The sequence below is a fragment of the Rhinatrema bivittatum genome, chromosome 1 (genome assembly GCF_901001135.1).
Source record: "Rhinatrema bivittatum chromosome 1, aRhiBiv1.1, whole genome shotgun sequence".
Lineage (NCBI taxonomy): Eukaryota > Metazoa > Chordata > Amphibia > Gymnophiona > Rhinatrematidae > Rhinatrema > Rhinatrema bivittatum.
The window spans coordinates 764,681,728-764,709,079 of NC_042615.1; the positions used below are offsets into that span (position 1 = coordinate 764,681,728).

At 43.8% G+C, this 27,352-nt stretch overlaps 1 protein-coding gene across 10 annotated transcripts in view; it reads right to left on the reverse strand.

Moving 5' to 3' along the window:
• The window catches only part of NEDD4L (NEDD4 like E3 ubiquitin protein ligase), a 907,002-nt gene that overhangs the window by 91,025 nt on the left and 788,625 nt on the right, over window positions 1–27,352 (reverse strand). For 6 of the 10 annotated variants that reach the window (XM_029579603.1, XM_029579595.1, XM_029579588.1 and 3 more), the window contains 4 exons: window positions 23,295–23,349; window positions 15,629–15,687; window positions 958–1,023; window positions 283–512 (listed from right to left, as the gene is read on the reverse strand). In XM_029579603.1, coding sequence (XP_029435463.1) covers window positions 283–512; window positions 958–1,023; window positions 15,629–15,687; window positions 23,295–23,349 — 410 coding nt within the window. Of the gene's footprint in view, window positions 1–282; window positions 513–957; window positions 1,024–15,628; window positions 15,688–23,148; window positions 23,206–23,294; window positions 23,350–27,352 lie in introns of all 10 variants that reach the window. The other 4 variants (XM_029579580.1, XM_029579572.1, XM_029579556.1 and 1 more) reach the window with 1 other exon arrangement.

Below are 27,352 nucleotides of genomic sequence, written 5' to 3' on the forward strand. Positions count from 1 at the left end.
TCCTTAATCACTTTCTCTCATGCCTGCTTTGAAATGCAGAATTCCGCTGTTTTGGGCAGATAAGATGATTTAAGAACAAAAGCAAAGCACATAGTGCAAAAGAACTTATTTTCTCCTGTTTGTGGGTCACTTATTAAAATGTCATCTTACACCATACTGAATAAAAAATGCAGAACACATTAAAAACGTATAAAGGATTATTCGGGCAAATCGAACTATTGGATTTGTCTTTGCAAGTTCGCTTCTTTAAATACGAAACAATTAGATGAAATCAACACTCACGTTGCTGAATATTCAAACAAGCCATAGTAAGGGTTAAACATCTCCTTGGACAAAAGGAAGAACCATTCCCTGGCCACACCCCCATAGTCAAGCCCCTTCTCAGACTCAAATTCAATCCACAATCTGGCTTTCAGGACATCAGGTCTTTTCACAGACATGATTCTCCTGTAGGATTCCTCAAATATGTTATTTCTGTGAAGTTTCATTTCAAATCGATTTGGTATATCAGCCTGGCAGGGGGAGAAAAGAACAAGACAAGATTACAGCGTCCTAAATTTATTAACACTCTTTTCCACTAATATTGAGGACAATGAGAGCTACACAACAGCAGGGCTTCTGGATAGCGTGCGATAAATAGCAATTAGTGTCCCGGCTCAATAATGCAAAATTGCTGAAATTGCTTCCTTCCAGATCTTCTCTGTGCCAGGGGCAATCACAGAACATGACTTCAAGCTCAGTAACTCACTGCTCATTATTCAGTGCAGGAGGTCATGCAGCTCGTGCATCAAGAAATAAATAAGATGCTGGAGCTCAAAACAGGGTCTTCAGAAAAAAAAATTTACATTTTTATTTTTGGTTTAAACAAAAAAATGCGTCCTTTGTAATCACACAGTTTTGGATGGTCTAGTCTGCAATGTTGTTATATAAACCAGCCCTGGACACAGAACTACTCACAGGTTTCTTTAACTTCTTTCTGAAGTAGTCATATTTCTGTTTAAATTCTCTTGAATAGGGAACAGCCTAAAAGAGAGAATAAAAAAAAAAAGGTAGGTATGCAAATAATATGCTACTTTACCACCAACACAAAGCACAATATCTGTTGTAACCTAATATATTGTGCTGAAACAATATCAGCACTATTTGCAGTGATTTTTGGCTTTCTGCCATAATAAAATTGTTTTACCATGATGAAACCGGGAAAGAATAATAAAGCTGATAGATGTCTGAAATAGCCTACTCTCACAGGTAGGAGCAATCATGGGGAGAGTTCAAAACATGTTTGGGAGGGCAGCAGTAAGGGGAAAGGATGGAGATGAATAGAGATCTAGACGGGTTCAGCAGAGAAAACTGGGCACACTGGGTGACACAGATGATCCTGTAGTAGTACTGTGTTTGGTGCTAAAAACATCTGTAAAGGGTACTTCTGAAAACTGTGTTGCTGTATGAGCACTGAAAGATGTGTAGAGACTATGCACGTCACAGCTCACTGCACAAACCATGAACCAGCAAAGGCAAATGATGCCGCTTTTCAGAATTAGCAAACAGTGAGATCACCTTCTCTGTTTAGAGATTAGTTTATGCATAAAGTCCAGGCATGTACTTGACATCTGCACTCCTACAGCGTGCTATGCCTTTGCCAAGCTCTGCTGATTATCTACGCGGAAAGAGCAACTTTTATTATTGGAGACTGTTATAGTCACTACATATGAAACAAGTATCCCACTATTCTCGATCATATATTGTTATTAATATGCACTGGGCCACATCTAGAACATTCCCAGTATAGCCTGTCCATATGCTAATGCAAATAAAGAATGGATACACATGAGGAACAGGTTAAAGAGAGAGCAGGAAGAGTATTATTGGATTGGAAAGACTAAAGCTGTGCTGTACTTAGAAGAGATGACAGTACTGTATATGAATAATTGTTATGAGATCCATATTCAGCCATGGGCTGACTAGGACAGTTAGCCAAATAAACTTATCTGGCCAGGGCCGGTGGAAACTCTAGGAGGCCACCAAGAGCCCCACAGTTTGAGGGGCAGCAGCAGCAGCATCTCTTTCTTCCCATTGGCACAGGCCCATGCAACACCACTTCTTATTCCAGGCTAGCGGGGGAGGAGATGCCACCCGGGATGGCATAGAGTCCAACAGGATAAAGGTTCTGCATGAGAATAAATGTATAATCAAATCTTTATGGGTAGAAATCCCTTGTGTGTTGGGGAAGAGAATAGTGGTAGGAGTATACTACCATCCACCTGGCCAAAATTGTGAGACGGACAGTGAAATGCTAAGAGAAATTAGGGAAGATAACCAAACTGGTAGTGCAGTAATGGGAGATTTCAATTACCCCACTACCGACTGGGTAAGTGAAACATCAGGGCATGCTAGAGAGATAAAGTTCCTGGATGGAATAAAAGACAGTTTTATGGAGCAAGTGGTTCAGGAACTAACGAGAGAAGAAGCAATTTTACATCTAGTTCTCAGTGGAGCACAGGACTTGGTGATAGAGTTAACAGTGGTGGGGCCGCTTGGAAATAGTGATCGTAATATGATCAAATTTGAATTAATGACTGGAAGGGGGGCAGTATATAAATCCACGACTCTAGTGCTAAACTTTCAAAAGGGAAACTGATAAAATGAGAAAAATAGAAAAAAACTGAAAGGTGCAGCTACAAAGGTAAAAAGTGTGCAACAGACATGGACATTGTTAAAAAATGCCATCTAGAAGCACAAACCAGATGTATTCCATGCATTAAGAAAGGTGGAAGGAAGGCAAAATGATTACTGGCATGGTTAAAAGGTGAAGTGAAAGAAGCTATTTTAGCCAAAAGATCTTAATTAAATTGGAAGAAAGATCCTTCAGAAGAAAACAGGATAAAGCATAAGGATTGGCAAGTTAAATGTAAGACACCGATAAGACAGGCTAAGAGAAAATTTGAAAAGAAGTTGGCCATAGAGGCAAAAACTCACAATAAAAATTTTTTAAAACATATCCGAAGCAGAAAGCCTGCTAGGGAGCAGGTTGGACCATTAGATGATCAAGTTAAAGGGGTACTTAGAGAAGATAAGGCCATCGCAGAAAGATTAAACAATTTCTTTGCTTCAGTGTTTACTGATGACGATGTTGGGGAGAAACCAGTTCCAGAGAAGGTTTTCAAGGGGTGATTCTGTTCAACTGAACCAAATCACGGTGAACCTGGAAGATGTGGTAGGCCTGATTGACAAACTGAAGAGTAGTAAATAACCTGGTCTGGATGGTATAATGAAATTTCAAAACTATTAGTAAAAATGTTTAACCTATCATTAAAATCATCTGATGTACCTGAAGATTGCAAGATGGCCAATGTAACCCCTGTATTTAAAAAGGGATCCAGAAGTGATCCAGGAAACTATAGACCGGTTTTCAGTGCTGGGAAAAATTGTGGAAAAGGTTATAAAGAATAAAATCACAAAACATTCAGATAGACATGGTTTGATGGGTCACAGTGAACATGGATTTACCCCAGGGAAGTTTTGCCTCACAAATCTTCTACATTTTTTTGGTGAATAAACCTGTGGACAAAGGTGAACCGGTAGATGTGGTATGTTTGGATTTCCAGAAAGCATTCAACAAAGTCCTGCATGAGAGGCTTCTAAGAAAACTAAAAAGTCATGGGATAGGAGGCGATGTCCTTTTGTGGATTGCAAGTTGGTTAAAAGACAGGAAACAGAGAGTAGGATTAAATGGTCAGTTTTCACAGTGGAAAAAGGTAAACAGTGGAGTGCCTCAGGGATCTGTACTTAGACCAATGCTTTTTAATATATTTATAAAAGATCTGGAAAGGGATATGATGAGTGAGGTGATCAAATTTGCTGACAACACAAAATTATGCTGAGTAGTTAAATATCAAACGGATTGTGATGAATTGCAGGAGGAGCTTGTGAGAATGGAAGATTGGGCTTCCAAATGGCAGATGAAGTTTAACGGGGACAAGTGCAAAGTGATGCATATAGGGAAAAATAACCCTTGCTGTAATTACACAATGTTAGGTTCTATCTTAGGAGTTACCATCCAGGAAAGAGATCTAGGTGTCATAGTGCATAATACATTAAAATCGTCAGCCCAGTGTGCTGTGGCGATCAAAAAAGCAAACAGAATGCTAGGAATTATTAGGAAGGGAATGGAAAATAAAACGGAGGATATCATGCCTCTGTATCGCTTCATGGTGAGACTGCACCTTGAATACTGTGTGCAAATCTGATCACAGCATCTCAAAAAAGATATACCTGCCCTGGAGAAACTGCAGAGAACAGCGACCAAAATATGGGGCATGGAACGGCTGCCCTATGAGGAAAAGCTAAAGAAGTTAGGGCTGTTCAATTTAGAGAAGAGTTGACTGAGGGGGGAATATGATAGAAGTCTTCAAAATCATGAAAGGACTTGAACAAGTTAATGTAAATTGGTTAATTTACTCTCTCAGATAACAGAAGGAACAGGGCGTACCCCATGAAGTTAGCAAGGAGCTCATTTAAAACAAATTGAAGAAAATTCGTTTTCACTCAGCGCATAATTAAACTCTGGAATTCATTGCCAGGAGATGTGGTTTCAGCAGTTGTTGTTTCTGGGTTTGCACAGTTGTGCACAGGCAAGAAAGGAAAGAAGATCTCTGCACGTTTAAGTGCGGCCGAAGCTGATAGAACATGAAAGCACGGCTGCCGAGATCTTCCTTCTGTTATCTTTGTTTCCATTCCACATTAATCTTGTTTTGGATGCTTTTGACAGCCCTGAACAATATTACTCTAGGCAGAGTGCTTTAGCCTACATTGACAATCTGTGTGGCTTTCAAAATTTCCTTTCTTGCCTGGGCACAACTGAGTGGTATACTCCTTACATGCAATTTGCTTGGTTATACAATTCAACTTTTGCACAGTTCTTCATTATTCATATACACACCTAATGTTTATATGATTAAATGGGATATTCCGTTCAATGGTGTATTGCCAATGATGTTATATGTTACTCGTCCCTCCTGATGCAGCCCTAGCGAAAAACGGCTCTGTGTCGGGGGACTAATGTTTCAATAAATATTTGACCACTTGGAATTAATGTATCTCTGCCTTTTAACTGACTGTTTGAAATTTATTTTTGGACCTTTTCTACCTTGTTGCAACATACCTGCTGGATATAATTAATATTTAGTGTGCCTGCTCGTCGTTCCACACCTTGTGGCTTTTTCTATGAGTAAACTGTTATATGGTTTCCAAGTGTCTTTTTTTACTTTTGTCTTTTAGCAGACTTTTCTGGTTTGCACTACAACACTGCATATAAATATAATATCTCAGAATACTGAGGTAAAAGTTGAACGTTCTTTTTCATGAAAAATCTATTATAAATGCATTAGTTTTTATTGTATGTATGGAGGATGCAGAGGTGGGGTGGGGGGAAGAGGGCACAAGAATATAAGTTTCCATTATGGCACATAATATCCTTGCACTGGCCCTGTATTTGACTAAATTTGCCAGCATATTCAGCAGTATGGGCACACTGCTGAATAAGAACATAAGAAATTGCCATGCTGGGTCTAATCAAGGGTCCATCAAGCCCAGCATCCTGTTTCCAACAGAGGCCAAACCAGGCCACAAGAACCTGGCAATTACCCAAACACTAAGAAGACCCCATGCTACTGATGCAATTAATAGCAGTGGCTATTCCCTAAGTAAACTTGATTAATAGCCGTTAATGGACTTCTCCTCCAAGAACTTATCCAAACCTTTTTTGAACCCAGCTACACTAACTGCACTAACCACATCCTCTGGCAACAAATTCCAGAGCATTATTGTGCGTTGAGTGAAAGAGAATTTTCTCCAATTAGTCTTAAATGTACTACTTGCTAACTTCATGGAATGCCCCCTAGTCCTCCTATTATTCGAAAGTGTAAATAACCGAGTCACATCTACTTGTTCAAGACCTCTCATGATCTTAAAGACCTCTATCATATCCCCCCTCAGCCTCTTTGATATCCCCCCTCAGCCATGATCCAGGGTGGGATCAGGCTGAAGCACTGGGCATCAGGTGGGCATCAGGTGGGAATAGCCACTGCCAGGTTTCTATGGCCTGGATTGGCCACCGCTGGAAACAGGATGCTGGGCCCGATGGACCCCTGGTCCATCGGTTATTTTAAAGATAGCTTGATAATTTTATCAAGCTAACTTTCCTAGCCAGTTTGCAGCTGAATATGAACCTCAATAATTATTTGGAAATTCTCATCTCTTCCAAGTATGCTCTTCAGCTAGTCTAAACTTATCCGGCTATATTAGCCAGATAATGCTGAAAATCGGCGTTATCTGGATAAAGCAGAGTTGCTTACCTGCAGCAGATATTCTCCGAGAAAAGCAGGATGTTAGTCCTCACACATGGATGACAACATCAGATGGAGCCCGAAATGGAAAATTTATGTCAACGTTTCTAGAACTTTGACTTAGCACAGAGAGCATGAGGTTTCGTGAGGACTAACATTCTGCTGTCCTCGGAAAACACCTCTTACAGGTAAGCAACTCTGCTTTCCCCGAGAACAAGCAGGATGGTAGTTTTCACACAAGGGGACCAACAGACACCCAACCACTTGCCAACGGGCACAACCACCACCATGCTGTTGGTAACAGAGGGGGGAGACAGCCTGAACTCAAACAACGGGACCTAAGCAGGGAGAGTTAGGATCTACACCTCAAACAGATTCTGAAGGACAAACTGGCCGAACCTACTGTTGAGTCGGCCATCCTTATCTAAACAATAGTGAACTCCACGTCACAGCCTTGCAGATCGCCTTCATGGGAAGTGGGCCACCGACGCTGCCATAGCTCTGACAGAATGAGCTTTGACATGATCCCCAAGATGCAGTCCTACCTGGACATAACAGAAGGAGATGCAAGCTGCTAGACAATTGGATAGTGTCTTTTTGGCAACAGCAATGCCCAACCTTTTCCTTTCAAAATAAATAAAAAGTTGTGTGAACTGTCTATGGGATTCTGTCCATTCCAGATAGACGGCTAAGGCTCACTTGCAATCCAAACTATGCAGTGCTCATTTGCCTTGGTGTAAATTGGGCCTGTGAAAGAATGTTGTTAGAACAATGCACTGGTTAAAATGGAAGTCCGTCACTACCCTAGGCAGGAACTTAGAGTGTGTATGCACGATCACCCTGTCATGATAAAACTTAGTGTAAGACACACAAGTCACTAAGGCCTGGAGCTTGCTGACCCTGCACGCTGAGGTGACCGCCACCAAAACTATGACCTTTCAGGCCAGGTACTTAACACAGAAATGACAGCAGAAAAAGACCAATCGGCCCATCCAGTCTGCCCAGCAAGCTCCCACACTTATTTTCCCATACTTATCTGTTTCACCAATCACCAAGTTCAGGGCCCCTGTTGGTCACTGTTTGATTCAAATTTCCTGCCATTCCCTGCCCTTGATGCAGAGAGTAATGTTGGAGTTGCATCAAAGGTGAGCATAAGGCTTAATGGTTAAGGGTTTTAACCACCGCATCAAGCAAGTTACCCCAATGCTTGTTTACCCAGACTGTGCAGATCAATGCCTTGTTGGTTGTTGTCTGAATGCAAATCCTCTTTTCCACATTTTCCCCTGCCTTTGAAGCAGAGAGCAACACTGTATATGCATTCAAAGTGATTTATCAGGCTTAATTGGTTTAGGGTAGTAACCGCTGTAATAAGCAAGCTACCCCCATGCTTGTTTACCCAGATTGTGAAGTTCAGTCCTTGTTTGTTGTTATCTGAAGCAAATCCTCTTTTCCACATTTCCCCTTGCCGTTGAAACAGAGAGCAATGCTGGAGTTGCATTAACCGTGCAAAGGCTTATTGAGTGAGGGTAGTAATCACCAGGTAGTAGCCTCCATTCCAGCAAGCCACCCCATGGCTCTTCTCTTCATTCCCATCCTCTAGCCTTTATGGATCCACAGTGTTTATCCCATGCCCCTTTGAAATCCTTCACAGTTTTAGTCTTCCAACACTTCCTCCAGAAAGGCATTCCAGGCATCCACCACCCTCTCCGTGAAGAAATACTTCCTGACATTGGTTCTGAGTCTTCCTCCCTGGAGTTTCGAATCATGACCCCTAGTTCTACATTTTTTTCCAACAGAAAAGGTTTGTTGTTGACCATAGATCATTAAAACCTTTCAAGTATCTGAAAGTCTGTATCATATCACCCTTGCTCCTCCTCTCCTCCAGGGTATACATATTTAGGTTCCTCAATCTCTCCTCATAAGTCATTTTATGAAGACCTTCCACCTTTTTGGTCGCCCTTCTCTGGACTGCCTCCATCCTGTCTCTGTCCCTTTGGAGATACGGTCTCTAGAATTGAACACAGTACTCCAGGTGAAACCTCACCAAGGCCCTGTACAAGGGGATCATAACTTCCTTTCTCTTACTAGATATTCCTCTCTATGCAGCCCAGCATTTTTCTGGCTTTAGGTATATTGCCTTGTCACATTGTTTCACCGACTTTAGATCATTAGACACTATGACCCCAAGGTCTCTTACCTGCTCATCAGCCCTTCACCCCCCCATCAAATACAGTTCTTTCGGATTTCCACACCCCATATGCATGACTCTGCACTTCTTGGCGTTGAATCTCAGCTGCCATATCTTCGACTACTCTTCCAGTTTCTTTAAATCCCATCTCATTCTCTCCACTCCTTCTGGCATGTCCACTCTGTTGCAGATTTAAGTATCATCTGCAAAAAGACAAACCTTACCTTCTATCCCATCTGGAATGTCACTCACAAAGTTATTGAACAGGACCAGTCGCAACACCGATCCTTGCGTCACTCTGCTTAACACCGTTCTCTCTTCAGAGTAAGTTCCATTTACCATCACACATTGTCTTCTGTCCGGCAACCAGTTTGCAATCCAGGCCACCACCTCGGAACTCACTGCTAAACTTCTCATTTTATTCACAAGCCTCCTGTGCGGGACCGTATCAAAAGCTTTGCTGAAATCCAAGTAAATGACATCGAGCGCTCTTCCTCGATCTAATTCCCTAGTCACCCAATCAAAAAAGTCAATCAGATTTATCTGACAGGACCTTCCCCTGGTGAATCCATGCTGCCTCTGGTCCAGGCATTCTTCTGACTGTAGATAGTTCACTATTCTTTCCTTCAGCAGCAACTCCATTACTTTTCCCACCACCGAGGTGAGGCTAACCGTCCTGTTGTTTCCAGCCTCCTCTCTACTCCTACTCTTGTGAAGCAGGACCACCGCCGCTCTTCTCCAATCACTCGGCACCACTCCCATTTCTAGGGATCTATTGAACAGGTCACACAGCGAACCCGCCAGCAGATCTCTGAGCTCCCTCAGTATCCTGGAATGAACCTCATCAGGCCTCATGGCTTTGTCCACTTTTAGATTTCCTAGCTCTTCCCATACATTCTCTTCTGAATATGGAGTTACATCTACTCCACTCCCCTCCAGTTTCTTGTTAACTAGCGATGGTCCTTCTCTAGGGTCCTTTTTAGTGAACACCGAGCTGAAGTATTCGTTTAATATTTCTGCCATTTCTTCGTCTCTCTCCACACTTTGATCCTTTTCACCTTTCAATTTCACCATACCAATTTCACTGTATCTGAAAAATGTTTTGTCACCTCGCTTTACCTCTTTGGCAATCCTTTCTTCTGCTTGACTTTTTGCTGTCTTAATTACTTTCTTTGTCTCCCTCAGTTCCACCAGATATTCTTCCTTGTGCTCCTCCCTTTGGGATCCTTTATATTTCTTAAACGCTTTTATTTTAGCTTTTATTTTGTCAGCCACCTCCTTTGAGAACCAGATAGGTTTCATTTTTCTCTTGCTTTTCTTTACTTTTCTAACATATAGACTAGTTGCCTTCGTAATTGCTCCTTTTAGTTTGGTCCATTGTTCCACATCTTTCTTGTTCTTCTCCCAGCCTTCTAGTTCTTCCTGCAGGTATTTCCCTATTTCATCAAAGTCCATCTTTTTGAACTGCAAAACTCGGGTCTTCGTGCTTCTTCTCCGTATCCTATTTGTGAAATGAAACCATACCGTTTGATGATCACTGGTACTGAGGTGGGCACCCACCTTGACATTAGAGACATTATCTCCATTAGTGAGCACTAAATCGAGTATAGCTCCCTCCCTCGTGGGTTCCATTATCATTTGTTGGAACAGAGCCCCTTGCAAGGCATCCACTATCTCTCTACTACTGTTATTCTGCAGAAGGGATTTCTCCAGGCTACATCCGGCAGATTAAAATCTCCAACAATCACCACTTCTCCCTTCTTTCCCATCTTTTGGATGTCTTCAACCAGATCTCTGTCAAGTTCTTCAATTTGCTTTTGAGGCCTGTAAACCACTCCAATAAAAATGGATGCCCCATCATCTTTTTTTAGGTCGGCCCATAGTGCTTCTTCTTTGCCCCATCTTCCTTGCAGCTCAGATGCTTGGATATTGTTTCTGACAAAGAGCCACTCCTCCCCCTTTTCTGTCCTCTCTGTCCTTCCTTAGCAAGTTATAGCCCGATATTGCGGTATCCCAATCATGAGATTCCATGAACCACATCTCTGTGACAGCAACAACGTCCAAGTCCGCCTCCACCATTAGGGCTTGCAGATCTGGGATTTTATTGCCCAAATTATGAGCATTTGTACTCATAGCTTTCCAGCTTTTTTCTGTTACTTCAGGTAACAGGCACACAGCGGCTCAACAGGAGCATTCATCAGCTGAGTTAATACCACGTTGAGGTCCCAAGACACAGCGGGAGGCCTTAGGGGCGGCTTCAACTGAAGTAGGTCCCACAAGAATTGTACAACTATAGGCTGTACAGAGATGGGTACACCTTGGTGGTATGTGTCAATTGCACTGAGATGGACTCTATCAGAGTTGTTTTTTAAGCCAGCTTCCGATAGCAGTAGAAGGTAATCAAGCAATTTTTGTGTGGGGCAGGAGAACAGATCTAGGGCCATCTGCTCGCACCATGCAGAAAAACTCCTCCACTTCAGTCCACAGCACTTTCTATTGGAAGGCTTTCTAGAAGCCACCTAGACTCAAGACAGATCCTCTGAGAGATAGAGTTGTTACAGAATTAACCTCTCAAAATCCAGGCTGTAAGCGACAGGGCCTAAAGATTGGGATGTTACAACCTGCCTTGATCTTGCGTGGTGAGATCTGGGGAAGTCCCCAGACTGATTGGTGTCCAGATGGACAACTCCCATATGAGTGGAAAGCAGACCTGCTCAGCCAATAAGGGACTATGAGGATCATAGTCCCCTTGACCTCTCGAAGCTTCAAGAGGCTGATTTACTGACTGACCTGTAGGAAGCAGAGCAGAGGCACCTTCCTGCTGCAAGGGAACTTGAATAGATCCATGTCTGGGCTCCCTTAGAGGCAGAATATCTGATTGATCCATGTCTGGGCTCCCTTAGAGGCAGAATATCTGATTCACCACCCCCTTGTGCAGGGTCCACTCATGGGGTCTGAAGGCACGACTCAGTCTGTCCGCTATCATGTTCTCTGACCCAGACAGATACATGGCCTTGAGCACCATCCCATGGGACATGGCCCATGACCAGATCTGGACTGCTTCCTGACACAAGAGATACAATTCCATACTTTCCTGCTTGACATACCACATCACTATCTGGTTGTCTTTTTGGACCAGGACAATTTTGTTGGATAGCCGATCTCTGAAAGCCCATAGCGCATACCTGATCACCTGAAGCTTCAGGAAGTTGATTTGATAGCTGCTTTCCTCAGCAGACCAGAAAACCGAGTGCTGAGCCCATCTACATAAGCTCCCCAACCCAGGGTGGACACATGCGTGGTTAGGACAATTTAGGTAGGTGGACTTCGAAAACAGATTTTCTGTTCCAGATTTGAAAGTGCTTGCCACCAGGATGAGTCCCAAAGAGACGGGGTGACTCGGATGCAATCCTGGAGGTTCTGTGTGGCCTGACACTACTGTGACCTAGGGGTCACTGGGCTCTGCGCATGTGTTATCATGGCAAGGGAGTGACAAGGACGGTTGTGACCATATGGCTCAACAGCCTCAACACATGCCAGGCTGACACCTGCTGGCTCTGCTGAATCTCTGCTGCAATGGTCGTCAAAGTGATGGCCCTTTGACGAGGCCCTAAGTACTTGGCCTGATCCATGTCTAGCAGGGCTCCTATGAAGTCCAATTGAGGTGACGGGCTGAGATGGGTCTTCACATAGTTGACGACAAACCCTAGCAACTCCAACACCCGGATGATCAAGCGCATGGACCTGATGGCCTATGACTGAGATGTGCTCTTGCCCAGCCAATTGTCTATCTAAGGGAAAACATGCACCCCCAGCCTGTGGAGATGTGCGCCACCACGGTCAGGCATTTTAAGACTCATGGGGCTGACACTAGCCTGAACAGCTACACCCGATATTGAAAGTGAAGTTTTCCAACCACAGATCAGAGATACTTCTTGTGACTGGGGAATATCTCGATGTGATTGAACATGTCCTTTAGATCGAGGGAGCATAGCCAGTCTCCTCTTTGCAAAAGGGGGATTAAGATGCCCAGGGAAACCATCTTGAACTTTTCTTTTTTTTAGAAATTTGTTTATGGCCCTTAGGTCAAGGATGGGATAGAGTCCTCCTGTTCTTTTTGAAATCCAGAAGTACATGGAGTAGAATCCCCACCCTCTTTGCCCTGGTGGGACAGGCTCAACCACTCTGGTCATTAAAGAGGGAGGAGAGTTCCGTTAGCCGTACACCTGCTGATGCGCTACCAGCCCCCGAAATGGGCTCAGAAAGCAATTTGGTGGGACACCCAACAGATTTAATTGGTAGCCTTGACAGACAATGGAAAGAACCCAGTGGTCTGATGTTATACTGGGCCAATGGTTTGTGAAGAACCTTAGCCTGCCCCCAACTGGAGGGTCCAATGTCCTGGGTACGGGCAATTGGCATACGCTCCCTATAAACCAGTCAAAACCCCGTCCCTGGCGTTGACTAAGGTTGGGGTTTGGGGGTTCTCTGCTGCCTGGGATGGCCACGGAAGCCCTGATGCTGTTGAAGGGATAGAAGGGGTGGAGAATAGTACTTCCTCTGGCAAAAGAAAGATTTCCTCGGTTCTGATCTTGACAACTTCCTAGAAGAGGAGAACAGGTCTGGAGGGCTGATGGAGAGTTGTTGGACAGTTTCATGGTGGTCGCTGAGCTAGGCCACTGTGTCCCTCACCCTATCTCTGAAGAGATTCTCACCAGTGCACAGCACTTCAGCGAGTAGTTCTTGTACCTCCGGTCGGGAGATCCAAAGCCTGCAGCTATGCCATTTTGTCATCTCGAAAACATTGTAGGTCACTCAGAACTCATGGTGTCCACTCAACTAGGCCCTTAGGCACCAGCAACATGAGGGTGTTCTGCTGTTGTTGAGGCAGCTGCTCGGCCACCTCTTACTTCCATATGTCCTGCATGTACTGGCTCATGTAGAGCTGATAGGAAGTTATGTGGGCAATAAACATGGCCCCTTGAAATACCTTCCTCCCAAAAGCATCCATCGCTCTGATAGGTCCTTCTCTGGGGGCATCGAAGAATGGGTCTAAGAACACTTGGCTCTCCTGAGATCATATTTGGCAACCACTAACTGGTGGGGCAGCTGATGCTTATCGAATCCAGCAGCCTTCTAAGATAAGGTAAACTCCATCGGCCTTCTTGTTACGAGAGGCACTGGGAGAGGGTGTTCCCATATCTTCAGCAGCAACTACTTAAGGATATTGTGTACCAGAACTGACACGATCCCCTCAGGAGACTCCATGAACTGGAGGATCTCAAGCATTTTATGCCTGGCAATAACTGAAATGGGATGGTTTCTGCCATTACCCTTACAAACCCTGAGAAGGTTACGTCCTCAGTCAGAGACTTCCTTCATTCTTCTGGAGGAGAAGGGTCTGATGGGAGGCCCTCAGAGCCCTCGGAGGACTCTGAGGTATCAATCCCTCCAGGGGTCATAGGGACTCTCATCCTCACTGTAAGCAACAGGGGATGGGGCCCTAGGCACTCGGCCTTCGTCCATGGCAAAGCTGGTGAGGGGGAGGGAGGGGGCTACAGGCTTCAGTGTCTCTGCCAGCTTGGACTGAGCTTCCTCCTCCGAGGAACCGGCAACAATCACCATATTGGTAGGGGGAGGCTGTGGTGCCCTAGTGCAGAGGCTGATGACAATGAACCCATCATCCTCGGTCTGGAGGAGTTCAATGGGGGTCGGTCTCCAGCACCCCGATCCACCAACGGCACTGATGGCATAGATGGTCCCAATGATGTTGATGGCATTGTCCATCGGTGCGGCTCTGAGGGCCATTGATGCCGATGCTGCTGATGCCGATGACTCGGTCTTCCTCAGCCTGAAGAGCTGTTCCATCTTATCGAGCTGAAGAAGACTTCTCTTTGGGATTATTTATGCACATAAGTGGCAACCCCGGACCTAATACAATGCCCCTAGGCAGAGGATATGTCTCATGAGGGTCCGTAATGGACATGTTCCTCAGGCACCAAGGGCATTGCCAAAACCGGATGTGGCCATGAGGGGATGAAATAGAAGGGATGCAAAATCAAAATCGATGGCAGTGGGCATCAATGACCAGCGGGCACAGAGGCACTGCCGCCACAGGAGAATCAACCGTGAAAGGAAACTTACCATAAGTGTCGATAACCCTGTCTAGGAACACTACGGGGAAGCACTAAGTGGAACCCGGTATCAAACACCATGAAGAAAACCCGTAAAAAACATGAGAAAAAGAGAAAAATTTTCCACAAGGCCAAAAAAGCCAAAGTGAGCTCATTGACATTGCTATGCTTACTGCTCTGCAGAAAAAGAGACACTGGAGAAGGACCCCACGTGGACACATGATATATAGCATGCTGGGCATGCTCCGTGTGTCAAGTCAAAGTTCTAGAAACTTTGAAATAAGTTTTCCATGTCGGGGCTCCATCTGACAATGTCACCCATGTGGGAGGTCTACCATCCTACTTGTCCTCAGAGAATGCTGCTCTGCCTTGGAACACTCCTGACATAGCTGAATACATTTTCAACCAGCTAAAAACGTCTCCTGCTACATCAACATTGGTCAGACTAGTGAGATTTTCAAATCCTGATGTTTGTCAGGCTGAAAGTAAATCTTGCTTGCCAAACGTATTGAACATGGACCTCTATATTTTTTTTAAATTAGCACTATCGACAGAACATTGTGTGTGTCTGTTTCTGTAAAGGTTTTTTCTTCGAATAAGACTGTGAGAAAGGTAAAGCTGCTTTGGGTCAGTATTTCTCATAAGGGTGTGCGCACACGGCCATGCCCATCTGATCTCTCCCCTTCCTGTCAGCTTTAGCTTGTGCAGAGATTCATCTTTTAAAGTCAGAGGATGGGAAAATCAAGATTCCCTTTCTCTCCTAGATCAGAGTATACCCTTGCATTTTCTGAAACACATAGAAATGCCTTCCTTGCAAGTAGTAAGCAGAAATTGTACCGAGATTCACACTACATTTTGTCTGAAGGGAGCAGATTGGCACTCACAGGAAATTCTAAAATAACTTAGAATAAAAGTTCTATAACTCAAAAGGATCAGAATTCAAAAGCTTAATAAATACTTACTGGACCAGTGATGGCTGGGTTCTGCAGTCTAGGGTCTTCCCACTGGGTAATTTTAGTATCTGCAATTTAAGAAAAAATTCATATAGTTTTCCTCACACACTTATTTATTTTCTATTTCCCTGAAATTTCCATATTAATATTCAAGAGTTAGAAATTAACTGGGCAAGCCTCATCCACTAAATCAACCCTCTTTTAACAGCAAACCTCAATTTCAGAAAATACAAATAACTTTTTAAAGTTATGACCATGTCAAATTTACATTTCACCAAACTATCTTCTAGCATCTTAACAGATCCAGGAGCAATTCAATTTTGCTTGAATAATTTATAAATTTTAGTTCCACTCTTTTGCTGGTTTGGGCATCATTTGCTGTTGTAATCTACTTTAATTCTTCAAAACTGCTCAAATTTTGTGAAATTTCATGCAAAATTCTCTGAAAAACAAATGGAGGTGAATTTTACTTTGGAATAAGCACATTTGGATAGTCATCAAATCTGCTTGGAGAAAGAGTTACTTTACTGAAATTTTGCATCGTACTAAATACACAATTCTCTTGAAATATACAGAAAACTGGAGGTGCTAAATGTCTGGAAATTTTTTTTTTAATTTCATTTTCCAGTATTAATTAGGATGTATTCTAACCTCTGGTCTAAAAGAGGGCAAGGCCAAGACCATATATAAACACTATAACGTTTTAGGCGGTGACTTAAGGCACTACATTTCCAAGAGGCATTTGGGTAGTAAACTATACCTTAGCTGGGGTGAATAAAGATTTTTTTGGTGGGTCATATTGGGTTTAAGTTTTAGAGAATGTCTGTACTGAAGTGTTGGTCTTAGTCTGTTAGTTTAATGAATGTTCTTTTTATGTTCTTTGTTTATTTTATTGTTAACCGCCTCGAATAATGTGCTCAATAGGCAGAATATAAGATTAAAAAAAAAATTAATATAAGTTAAATATTCAGAAAGCCAGAGATTGGGTAAGTTATCCATGTAAGGTCACGGATGTAACTTTATCCAGATATTCAGCTGGACTTAACCATGTATGTCTGTTGCTGAGTTGATTATAGACACGGTGATCCAAAAATTCTCATTCATAAATATTACACAGATCACTATACCTAGATATCTTTAGGACAGATATTCTTCTGACCAAATTTATGCATATAACTTGAGCCAGACAGTGCTCGATATCTGTATGCACCGGATAAAGTTCAACCTCACCTACAGCCTGCCTCTTTATATCCAGATACATTTTGTGTGCACAATCTCTTGTGCACACAAAATGCATCTGCTCAACAGGGTGAAATATTCAAAGCTAATGTGAATAATTAGCCAAACAATGCCTTTTAATATCAGCCTCTAAGACAGTGGTGCCAAACCTGTCCTGGGGGAGCCTCCAGTCAATCGGGTTTTCAGGATATCCATAATGAATATGCATGAGAGAAAATTTGCATGCACTGCCTCTGTAATTTGCAAATTTTCTCTCATGCATATTCATTGTGGATATCCCAAAAACCCGACTGGCTGGGGGGTCCCTAAGACAGGGTTAGGAACCACTACTGTAAGAGGTCACATTTTTAAAAAGGGTGCTCAGCACCTGACTTAGGCCTAGATTCATCATTCTTCTATAGCACAATGATGGCATGTGAAAAGGGGGTGGCGGGCTGCACCACAAACTATCACCCCCATAGGTGGAGTTATTTCCCGCGGTGCTGCCGGCGATAATGTGAAAAACATGATCGCCCACAGCACTGCCAGTATATAACTTCATCCAAACCCCACGCACACTCCTCCCCTTCCGTTAATTTGAATAGTACTGCCGCAATGTGGATAGTATCATGTGCGATGGGGCATTATCGCATGCAATAAGACCCTAATGCATGCGATAAGGCCACATCGCAGCTTGATTAATGACCTGGTGAGCCAGACAAAACTTAGCTGACCAATTAAGTTTAATTGATTTTCAACTGAGCATAGTTGGCTTGTTTTTTTTGGCTAAAAAACAACCTAAATCTGGTGGGTCAAAATTCAGTCAGATAGTTTTAGGTCTGTCATTTGTATGGCAAAACTCAGTTGGCCAAACTTAGTCGGCATTCTTGAGACAGGAACACCTCCAGGGCATCCATTTTTTTGGCCAGGCAAATTTAGCTTGCTCAGGAATTTAGTCTGCCAAATCTGGCCATTCTGCTGGGTGATACTTCTGCGCCATGGGATCTAGCCAGCTAGGTCTTGACTTAACCGGCTAGATCCCACATAAAATTGCTCCCCATCGTGTGCAGTTTTTGGTGTTTTATTTTCCTTTTTTTTTTTCCCCTCTCTTACTACAGATTCAATCTGGTGAAAGGTATGAGGAAAAAGCTTCCTGCTCAAATATGCAGGAACTGGAGCATCTATAGAGCCTTGGTTTGGGTGCACCAATGCATGAGGTCCTGTAGAATCTTAGGGCTCAAGGGTCCGGACTAATAGATGTTACCAGAAAGAAAACACTGAGCCCTGTGCATCACTTCTGACAGTGGGTGGCACAGAGGTACAGTTCTGAGTCTTCAGTACCCTGCTGCTATTCTGTCAAACAAGTAAAATAGTTTTGACCAGTCTGGCCCCCCACTGCCAGGGCCTATTTATTAAAGACTTGCAAAAATGAAGATACTATACAGCCCCCATCTAATTTTCCACTTCCAGGGTTTGCAAACCAGTTTCAAATTGAAAAATGCATCCCTTGTTGGGAGAAATATGTATTTGAAACTGGTTTAAGATTAGTTTTATGAGAAAGTTAAACGAAGACTGCTCTGCAACTGCGGGGATGTGCAACAGAGACTGATCATGTTTAAAGGGTAATGCTTCTGCTAGGATTTGTACAAACGTTTAAAGCAACAGCATTACATATTTCCTTTCCAAATAGTAACAGTTTCACAGTTTCATTTGTTGTGTTCTTCGTCTTCCCTTTCTATGTCCAAGAACTGTTTTGTTGCATTTAAAAATAAAAAGTTATCCATGCTTCATTATGACCATGCTTGTTCAAAAACAATCTTCACTGAAGATATGTGATGTTTATTATATACATATATACACACACACACATTTTAAATGGAAAATGTGAGACGATATAGACATTTTATAATAAAAGCTTTTTGATGAAGCCCAGTTAAAAAGAGTTCATTGGTGTGCTTTATATAATCTATACAAAGAGATGGCGGTCTTGCTCACCAATCACAGAACTCATCTCACAAACAGATACAAGCAGCCAGAAAATCATCTTTCTATATCTCATATCAGAGGCACACAACCCTGGTCCTTAAAGGCCGTATACAGGTCATGTGATCCAGGTACTTAAGCTATGCAAGTCAACCTGGTTTGCAAATCAAATTTCTGCATATATGTATAGTTCCTGTTCATTGTGGTGATCCAGCAAATCAGGCTGTCTACAGTCCTCAAGGAATGGAATTGTGCACACCCTTAATCTATCAGGACTGAAAAATCCTGGCTTTTTGATGACCACAAACCCACCTGTTTTTGTAGTATATCCACTAAGAATATTCACAACATACAGTATGTTTGCATATAATTGATTCATATTTTGGTCACCCTGAACATCTTGGCCTGCTTGTGGCCCTTGAGGATAGAAGCTGTGCATCCCTGATATATGCACATCAATCTATCTCACATGAGTCAAGCACAGGTGTCTGCTACCACATCTATACCTCTTTTCACTAAGACTCAAAGATTGGGGTGAATCCAGAAGAGGGGATATCAAACATTTTAATGCTGATTTCACCTCATCCAGAAAAGGGAGACAGAAATAAGAAAAAGTGTCAATATTTTGTATCTTTTATACTTGAAGACTAATTTTAAAAAATCCTTTTCCTGGAAGTACTACTATACTGGGGAACAATTTTTAACATAATTCCTGTTGAGTTCGATTTTTCAGCAGTTTTAGACTTAAATAGGCATGCTGATTTGAAAACTGCAGTTAGTTTTCTTCTATCATGTCAAGTTTTTTCTCTAAATCCTATCTTAGGCCTGGATTTATGAAAATGCACTAAATATCGCATGCGAGAGGAAAAGGGGCGTGTTTTATGGTAATAGGCTGTTTATCGCAAAGTGTGCTATCTTAGCGCTTCGCATAGGTATTACCGCAAACTGCGATAACTTTTTCACACTTTGCGGTAAGTGCCAGAATTGTTGTAATTCCTACCTACAATCACTAGGGGGGGGGGGGAGAGAGAGATGTTTTCGCAAATAGCATTTTCACTATTTTAAGCTGCTAGGGGAGACAGAGCATAGCCTACTACCACTGGGGGGGGGGGGGGGGGGGGAGAGGGAAAGAGAGAGAGATACTAGCTATAAGGCCCTCATACTAGGTAGGTATGTATACCTCTATAGGAAGCCCACCTAGTTACTCGAGGTGATGTTTAGGGATTAGTGTAGGGGTTAGGGGCCCACTTTGACATTCAGAGTGCAATGTACGAACAGAACAGTGTACTCTTGTGAAGATCTGATGACCTTCAGCGTGAGAAGATTCACCCAAAAATAAGATTTGTGCAAATGTTCTCTCAACCTAGCTTGATGTTACCCATATAGCACTTTGATAAATGACACTCTTATTGTGACCACTCTAGGCTGGTTTGAGCCTGGATCGAGGGAAGCACTAGTGCTCTCCTATTGGCTGAGAGAAAACCTCCCTCGAGTGTGAAGGGGTGGGGGATGACCTTGGAGACTAGCGACAGGTTCATACTTGTCTAGGCTACTCAGTTACACATAAGACAGTGTGGTGAGGTTGTGTGACGCTCTATATAGTGAAACGTATTCCGAAGTGTAGTCAGAGTTCTTGTCTGTATACAAGGAGTTAGCAGAATTAATTTTTTTATTTACATACGTACTTATTTACTTTCCTTCAGATCATGTCTGCCTCTGCTATTTCTCGCCGTAAGTGCCTAAACAACCCTGATTCGTTTTTTTATATCTGTGGCAGTTTCACCATTCTTAGTCAAAGGACAAACATCAGCACATTTGTCAGGCAAGCCTATTTTGCATATTTTAAAGTAAAACTTGGTGATCAAGATAGTCTTGGACTCCTCACAAGGTGTACAAGCAGTGTATCGAGAGTTTACAGATGTGGACAAAGGGAACACGTGATAAATTGTCATTTGGTATACCTATGGTTTGGCGAGAGCCCAGAGATCATTCAAGTGACTGTTACTTTTGTATAGTGAAAACATCAGGATATAACAAGAAAAATAAATGTAAAATAGAGTATCCTAGTCTACCATCAGCTATACGCCCAGTACCTCATTCAACTGAAATCCCAGTGCCAGTTTTCATTGAACTACCCTCTTTCGAAAAACAGGAGTATGGTGAAGAACTAAGTGATAGTAACGATGAAGATTTTGAAATTGAAGATGACTCAGTTCATAAGGGATTTGATCAGCATGAGTTGAATGATTTGGCAAGAGATTTGAGACTATCCAAAAAGGCTTCAGAACTCCTAGCATCAAGACTGCATGAGAAAAACGTGCTTGAAAAAGGAGCGCAGGTATCCTACTTTTGATCAAGAGAAAGTGCATTTCTGCAGTACTTTCAAAGTGGCTTTGTCTATTGCCTTAACATACATGGTTTAATGGAGGAATTGGGAATTCCAATCTATAACACAACTGAATGGCGACTGTTCATCGATAGCTCAAAGCGGAGCTTGAAGTGTGTCCTCCTCCACAATGGCAATTTATTTGGTGCAGTTCCAATTGGCCATTCAGTTTGTTTTCGTGAAGACTATGAAGACATAAAGAGAGTCATTGACCTGTTGCAATATCACAAGCACAATTGGATCATCTGTGTTGACCTTAAAATGGTCTGCTTCCTTCTTGGTCAGCAACGCAGATACACCAAGTATCCCTGTTTTCTGTGTATGTGGGACAGCAGAGCTCGTGAGAAGCATTGGGTGCAGTCAAATTGGCCTCCAAGATCTGACCTCAAACCTGGTGATCCAAACATTCTTCTTGAGCCACTTGTTGACAGACAGAACATTATATTCCCACCTCTGCATATAAAACTGGGTCTCATGAAGCAATTTGTTAAAGCTTTGCCAACTGAAGGAGACTGTTTCAAGTATCTCATTTTGGCATTTCCTAAGCCTGTCATTTGAAAAGATAAAGGCCGGTGTGTTTGACAGTCCATAGATTCAGCAGCACATTAAAGATGAACATTTCATCGTGACAATGTCAGAACTCCAAAAGAATGCTTGGTTGTCATTCAAAAACCTTGTCAAGGACTTTTTTGGAAATACACGCGCACAGAATTACACCGAAATTGTTCAGAAACTCTTGGAGAGCTTCAAAATGCTTCGTCGCAACATAAGCATCAAGGTGCATTTTCTGCATAGCCATCTTGCTGACTTCCCGAAAAACCTTGGTGCAGTAAGTGATGAGCAAGGTGAACGATTCCACCAAGATGTGAAGGTCATGGAGGCATGGTACCAGGGTAGACGGGATGTACATATGATGGCTATTGTTGGAGCATCAGGCGAGATTGTCCACAGATTGAACACTGCCAGAAAAGCTATAAGCATAAATTTTTACCTTAATAGGTATGCTTGGTAGCAGAACTTCACTACTTGTACACAATTTGACTTACAGTAACAATATATAGCCTTTGGATGAATAAAAAAACTAAATAAACAGTATATTCAGGTAATTATTTCTTTTATTTCCTTTGTATGTACATTTTGTATGATTTTTGGGCAAAGGGAGGGTATCCTGTACCTTAAAAAGTTGACGTGATAGAGAAAAACTGGGGTCATTTTTGGATTCAGATGTCAAAAGTTAGTCAGATCTAACTCAACAAAAATTGTGTTCCCCAGTAATCTACAAGGGTGCAACTTTAATTCAATGTAGCTCTTTTTCCAGGATGAGCAGGAAAGTATCATGGATTGCTAAGTTCTATGGTACTTGCTTCCTGAGAATGAACATCTCACAATTAATGCTTAAAAACAGTTCAATTAGTTATTTTTCTTCTACCTCTCCCTTCAGAATAACAAAGCGAAAAAACCCAAAATAAAAGCCAACCAAATCAGTCATGTTACATACTTGTGCAGGGCATAAAAACAAACCTACAACCAAATGCCAGGTGATTTTAGCAACAAAGTAGAAGATGCATTAAGGTGTTTGATGCAATTCAACATGCTACAAGCAGAAAATAAGATCAGAACTTTCATTTTACCCCAAGACCCCACCTTCTGCGCACACAGAGGAAAACAATAAAACCAAACTGCCTTTGCAGATTCTGCTCCTTTCCCAACTGGCCATTTAAAGGGGGCCTTGCAGTTAACATAATTTCCAGTCTTATTTTCATTAACCAGTGTGTGCTTTAATCCTATTAATGCAAGTCTGTTATGGGTTCACAAACAAAAAAAAAACAATTCAGAAGATTCACAGACATTTCACAGAGAAAAAAATGTTAATATTTTATGGGGATCAAATATTAACTACGGGAAAAGGTGGATGAGCAAACCTCTGATGATTATACAGTACCGTAAGAGGGAACTAAGGCTCTGGGACCAATGTCTTCACATAGCAATACTTGGTTTCCTAAGTGAAGAGTAAAATCATACTTCCGCTTACTTAGTTTTCTCCTTCCTTCAGCAATCCCTACATATGTAAACTCAATGTTTACTTACTGTGGTCTATATAAAATGTCCGCCCATCCAAATGGATTCTTTCTTCCCAGCCAGGCTGGCAAATAAGAGAGAAAATAGAGTCAAAGCCACACGTTAATGTTCTACAAAAGGCCTCAGAAAGATTTAAATGGTTGCATTTCCAGATGAAAAACACAGTGGTAAAAAAAAAAGAAAAAAAAAAGTGGTAACACGTTTAAATTGTAGCGCACAGCTGCATGTGCTACTCTCCTGTGCCCCCCACCCCCTCTGGACAATCATGGAACACACCACCAGTGGAATTTGTCTCAGAAAAGCCCCTAACTATCCTCCAAGTGTAATAAAGCTCTCAGCAGTTGCAAAGTAAAGGTAAAATGACATCTGCAAAAGAGGGCAGGGAAATGTGCCCTCCATGGATTTAAATCTCTTCTACAGAAGTTCACACCTGCCCTATGTATGCTGCATCCTTTTGAAGCATGCGGTATGCATAACACGTTTGTGAACTTTTGTAGGGACGAGATTTCAGAAGGCTCAAAAAGGAAGGCCCCCCCCAGTCATGAAAAAGCTGTGTGTATGGAGGGTAAGTTTCCAGCGCCTGAAGCTCACTGACTCTGCACACTGAAGTGACTGCTACCAAAAAGATGACCTTCCAGGTCAGGAGTTTCAGGTCACAGGAGCTAAGCAGATCAAAAGGAGCCTTCATCAGCCGAGCCACCACCATGTTAAGGTCCCAAGAGACAACGGGAGACTACAGGGGAGTTTTCAACTTAATCAGGTCTCGCATAAAGTGCTCCACCAAAGGTTGCAAAGAGATGGGCAAACCATCCACACCCTGATGATAAGCTCTGATCGCGCTCAAGTGCACCCTAACGGAGTTGGTTTTCAAACCAGCTTCCAAGAGACAGAAAAGGTAATCGAGCAGCTTGTGAAAGGAACAAGAAAAGGGATCTAGGCCACATTGCTCACACCACATCGAAAACCTCTTCCACTTTACCCCATAAGACTTCCTAGTGAAAGGCTTTCTGGAAGCCACCAGTACCCAAGAGACATCATCCGTGAGATCAAGGGGCCGCAGGACCAGCCTCTCAATATAACATCCAGGCCATGAGAGACAGGGCCCTGAGGTTGGGATGCCACAGCCTGCCTGATCCTGAGTGACGAGATCTGGGGAAGTCCCCAGGCTGATCGGTTCCCGGAGGGAGAGATCCCACAGAACTGAGATCCAGACTTGCCTTTGCCAATGTGAGGCCACCAGCATCTTGGTCCCCTGGTCCTGGCACAGCTTCAAGAGAGTTTTCATCACTAGTGGGATCAGAGGATATGTGTACAGAAGGTCCTGGCCCCAGCTTTGGACAAAGGCATCAGAGGCTGGGGCACCATCCGCTTGATACAGAGAGCAGTGCTGAGCCACCTTGCTGTTGCAGTGGGATGCGAATAGATCCAGACACGGAAGATCCGGTTTGCCACCGACTGATTCAGGGACCACTCGTAGGGCTCGAATGCTCGACTGAGCCGGTCCGCTAACACATTGCTCATTCCAGCCAAGTACATGGCTCAGAGCACTATCCCTTGGGTCAGGACCCAGGACCAGATCTGAACCACCTCCTGGCACAGGAGGAATGATCTCATGCCTCCCTGCTTGTTGATATACCTCGTGATCTGGTTGTCAGTCTGGATCAGGACCATCTTGTCGACCAACTGATCCCGGAAAGCCCAGAGGGTCTGCTTGATTGCTCAGAGCTCCAGGAAGTTGATCTGGCATTGTGCTTCCTGGGTGGACCACAGGCCTAAAGTGTGGAGCCCCTCCACGTGGGCTCCCCACCCCATATGGGAGGCATCTGTGGTGAGCACAACCTGTACATGAGGCAACTGAAATGACACTCCTTGCTCCAAGTCAGAAAGGATCCCCTACCAGGAGCGAGAGTCTTGGAGAGATTGCGTAACCTGGATGTGAACCCCAAGGCTCTGAGTTGCCTGACGCCACTGAGACCTCAGTGTCCATTGGGGTCTGCGCATATGCAAGTGGGCAAGGGGAGTAACATGGAAGGTAGTGGCCATGTGCCCAAGCAGCCTCAACATTTGCTTGGCGGAGACTCGCTTGTTCCGCTGCACCACTTCTGCAAAGTATGCTAGAGACAGCACACTCTGCTGTGGGGTAGAAAGGCCTTCACCTGTGTCATGTCCAGCAGGGCTCCAATGAAGTCCAGCCACATCGAAGGGCTCAGGTGAGATTTTGGGTAGCTGATAATGAATCCCAAGGGTTCCAGAATCTGGATGGTTAAGTGCAGGGTGTGCGTTGCCCCCGCCTGGGTAGTGCTTTTGACTAGCCAATCATCCAAGTAGGGGAAAACCTGCACTCCCAACCTGCACAGGTGTGCCCCCACCACGGCCAGGCACTTGGTAAAGACATGTGATGCGGAGGCCAGACTGAACGGTAACACCCTGTACTGAAGGTGGTGTTCGCCCACCACAAACTGGAGATACTTCCTGTGACCTATGGGTATAGGTGTATTTTAAATTGAGGGAGCATAGCCAATCCTCTTTTATGTAGGATGGGATCAGGGTGCCCGGAGAGACCATCTTCAACCTTTCTTTTTTTAGAAACCTGTTCAAGGCCCTCAGGTACAGGATGGGATAGAGGCCCCCGGTTTTCCTTTGAATCAGAAAACACTGGGAGTGGAACCTCCGTCTCAATTGTTCTGGGGGACAGGCTCAACCACCCTGGCTGCTACTAGGGCAGAGAACTCCTCCAAGAGAGTCTCCTAACATGCTGATGGTCCCCAAAAAAGGGTTTGCAGGAGAAACTGGTGGAACACCGAACAGATTTAGCCGGTATCCTTGCTGCATGATGGACAGAACCCACTGGTCCGAGGTGATCTCCGGCCATTGATTCGCAAAGAATCGTAGCTGACCTCCGACCAGGGGAATCCCACGGCACGAGGATGGGCAGCTGGTTCCTGCTCCCTCCCCACTAGTCAAAACCCCATAGCGGGACTTGGCTGAGGAGCTGGCTGTGGCTTGGGTGCTAGCTGCTGCCTGCAATGGCCCCGAGAGCTCCCCCTCTGCAAGCGGGAGCAAGACACAGGCAGGTAATACTTCCACTGATGATAGAATGATCATTGAAGCCCTTGCCACAATGACCTCCTGGTGGAAGACGGCAGATCAGAGGTACTGGCGGAAAGATGCTGGAGGGTCCCGTGGTGGTCTCGCAACTGAGCCACTGCATCGCTCACTTTATCACCAAAATGATTTTAGCCAGTAGACAGCAAGTCAGCAAACTTCCCTTGCACATCCGGCCTGAGGTCCGAGGCCCAGAGCCAAGCCATCTTGCAGGCACCAATCCCGGCAGCCACAACTCTTGCCGCCATCTCAAAGACATAATATGTGGAGCGTACCTCATGATTCCCGCATTCAAGGCCTTGATACATGACTGCCAATACAGCATCCTGCTGCTTCTGAGGCAGTCTGCCACCTCCTGAACCTGTTTCTAGAAGTTATGGGAGTATTGAGTCATATAAACTTGGTAGGAGGTGGTTCAGGCAATCAGCATAGCACCCTGAAAGACCTTCCTACTCAGCATATCCAGTGCCCTATAATCTCTTCCTGGGGGAGCCAAGGCATAGGTCTGGGAGCGCTTGGCATTTTTTTCAGTGTGGACTCAACCATCACTGACTGGTGGAGGAGCTGATACTTGTCAAAACTAGTACCATGCTGGACCAGGTACACCCCCATCCACCTTTCTCTTTACAGGTGGAACTGTGAGTGGGTGTTCCAAAATCCTTAGGAACAGCTCCTTGAAGATGTCATGGATTGGAATGGCCGCAATCTCCTTCAGAGCATCCACAAACTGGAGGACCTCCAGCATCTTGTGCTTAGTGTCCTCCTCCCTCATCAGTTGAAATGGAATGGCTTCCACCATGGCCCGTACAAAACCTTCAAAGGTTAAATCCTCAGGTAGGGACCTCTTCCATTCCTCTGGGGGGAGACTGATCCAAGGGTAGGCCCTCGGAATCCTCCGAGGAGGAATTGGAGGTATCACCCCCTCAGGGTTCATAAGGGGCATCATCCTCACAAAAACTGAG